We start from the raw sequence: 2,234 nt of genomic DNA, 5'->3' as shown, positions 1-2,234 counted from the left end.
AAAACCTCCTGCCACTGCCGTAGCTCCTGCTGCTGCTGGAACCACCACAGCCACCTTGGTTTCGTGGTTTGGCAAAGTATTGGCCTCCACCACCGTAGGGGCCGGAGTTTCTGCCTCCAAAATTTCCTCCTTTCATGGGTCCAAAATTTGAGGATTGATTGCTGTAATTGCCAAAATCATTAGAGCTTCCGCCACCTCCAAAGTTGCTTCCATCGTTACCAAATCCGTTATGGCCATCCCCATGGCCACCATATCCACCACCACCTCGACTGCCACCAAAGCCACCTCGACCACTGAAGTTCCGTCCACGACCAAAGTTGTCATTCCCACCAAAACCACCTCCACGACCACCACCAAAGTTTCCAGACCCACTTCGACCTCTTTGGCTGGATGAAGCACTAGCCATCTCTTGCTTAGATAGGGCTTTCTTTACTTCACAGTTGTGGCCATTCACAGTATGGTATTTTTGAATGACGATCTTGTCTACAGAGTCATGGTCATCAAATGTTACAAAAGCAAAACCTCTCTTTTTGCCACTGCCCCGGTCAGTCATGATCTCGATCACTTCAATTTTCCCATACTGTTCAAAATGATCTCTTAGATGATGTTCTTCAGTGTCTTCTTTAATGCCACCAGCAAAAATCTTCTTCACAGTTAAGTGGGCACCAGGTCTTTGAGAATCTTCTCTTGAGACAGCCCTCTTTGGTTCCACAACTCTCCCATCCACCTTGTGTGGCCTTGCGTTCATGGCTGCATCCACCTCCTCCATAGTGGCATAAGTGACAAACCCAAAGCCTCTGGAGCGCTTGGTGTTTGGATCTCTCATTACCACACAGTCCGTTAGCGTTCCCCATTGCTCAAAATGGCTCCTCAGACTTTCATCGGTTGTTTCAAAGCTCAAACCTCCGATGAAGAGCTTCTGCAGCTGTTCAGGCTCTTTGGGGGACTCTGACTCACACATGATGGCGGTGGGAGGGGAAACTTTAACGATGCTTACTCGGCGGCGTCCACGGGCAGAAAAAAGCCCTACCTTTTATTCTTTGAAGTATACTTGTGTATTGTGTCATATGATCCTCAGAAAAACTTGGTGAGGCAGTAATAGAAGGCTGTAATTTTATTAATATTCTCATTTTACAGGTAAAGAAACAAGGCTTAGAGACCTGCCCACTCAGTGAGGGTGTACAACTTCTGGATCTAGAGTCCAAATCTTCTGTCTCTGCTCTGATGAGTTTTCGCAAAGGGAGATCACATGATTATGAACCCTTGGCCTTGCATCAGTGTTTTAAATCTCCCTATCAATACCTGAGATCATTAGGCTTTTGCCTGGCTCTTTATATTTTATGGGGTTAATTATAACCAGTCTTGAGGTTGTCATCACCTTTCCCTAGCCATTCATTGAGTCAATAACCATTTATCAAAAGAGAAAATAGAAGACATTCAATATATGATTATTGAATCAATGGAAAGACCGGCTATGGGCAGCAATATCAATGTATTCCCGGGTCATGGCTAATCATAAAATATAAAAAGCAGTAATTTGCTTCTCACATTTTTTTGATTTTATGGTGATAAGACAAGACCCACCTTCCGCTATAAAGATCCCAAAGGCTAGAAACTATTTTTTTTCATAATTTACCTTCAACTATGGCTGTAAACAGGTAGCTGAGATTGTTGCTGCAAGGAAATCAAGCATGGAAAAGGAGAAGTAAAGAAGCACGGGCAGGAGGGTTCAGTCTGAGTGTTAGATCAGCAGCAACCAGCGTCCAGTAGCAGCGATGGTGAGGACAACCATAGTAGAATGTCTGGTGCCCGTGAATAGCAGGGCTGAGGGTGGCATTTTTCTGGTCAGTTTCTTGGTGTCACTTTCATTGTGATTCTGGCTCTCCAGCTGTGCTTCCTGCCTATCTTCTAAGCCTATTTCTCCGGCTATCCTGGCTCTTCTGAGAGCCATGTGATAGCCTTTCAGTAAATGCCTTTCTGCCTAAATGGGCTAGAGTTAGTTTCTGTTGCTTGCAAATAAAAAAATCCCAATTGATGCATTGCACAGCTGATTTATTTGTTCAAGTATCTATGGACTGAGTAATGTGTGCTCATCATTACCCTAGATATTAAGGATACAGCAGTGAATATGATCCACAAGATAGTTGCTTTTATGAAGATGAAACTTTAGTTAGGAGTAGAAAGACCATAAATAAGAAAATAAATAATGAATAAAATAATGTCAGCTAGTGACA

At 43.6% G+C, this 2,234-nt stretch overlaps 1 protein-coding gene across 1 annotated transcript in view; it reads right to left on the bottom strand.

Annotated features, from left to right (window-relative positions):
* The window catches only part of LOC102735617 (heterogeneous nuclear ribonucleoprotein A1-like), a 96,554-nt gene extending 95,548 nt beyond the window's left edge, over positions 1–1,006 (bottom strand). Inside the window, exon 1 of the mRNA XM_081818976.1 lies at positions 6–1,006. Within this exon, the coding sequence (XP_081675102.1) occupies positions 6–961 (956 nt within the window). The 5' untranslated portion in view covers positions 962–1,006. The remainder of the gene's footprint in view (positions 1–5) is intronic.
* Positions 1,007–2,234: the final 1,228 nt, after the last annotated feature.

The sequence above is a fragment of the Leptonychotes weddellii genome, chromosome 5 (assembly GCF_054177405.1).
Source record: "Leptonychotes weddellii isolate Sample4059 chromosome 5, ASM5417740v2, whole genome shotgun sequence".
NCBI classification, from domain to species: Eukaryota; Metazoa; Chordata; class Mammalia; order Carnivora; family Phocidae; genus Leptonychotes; species Leptonychotes weddellii.
This window is presented reverse-complemented; position numbering and strand designations above follow the sequence as displayed.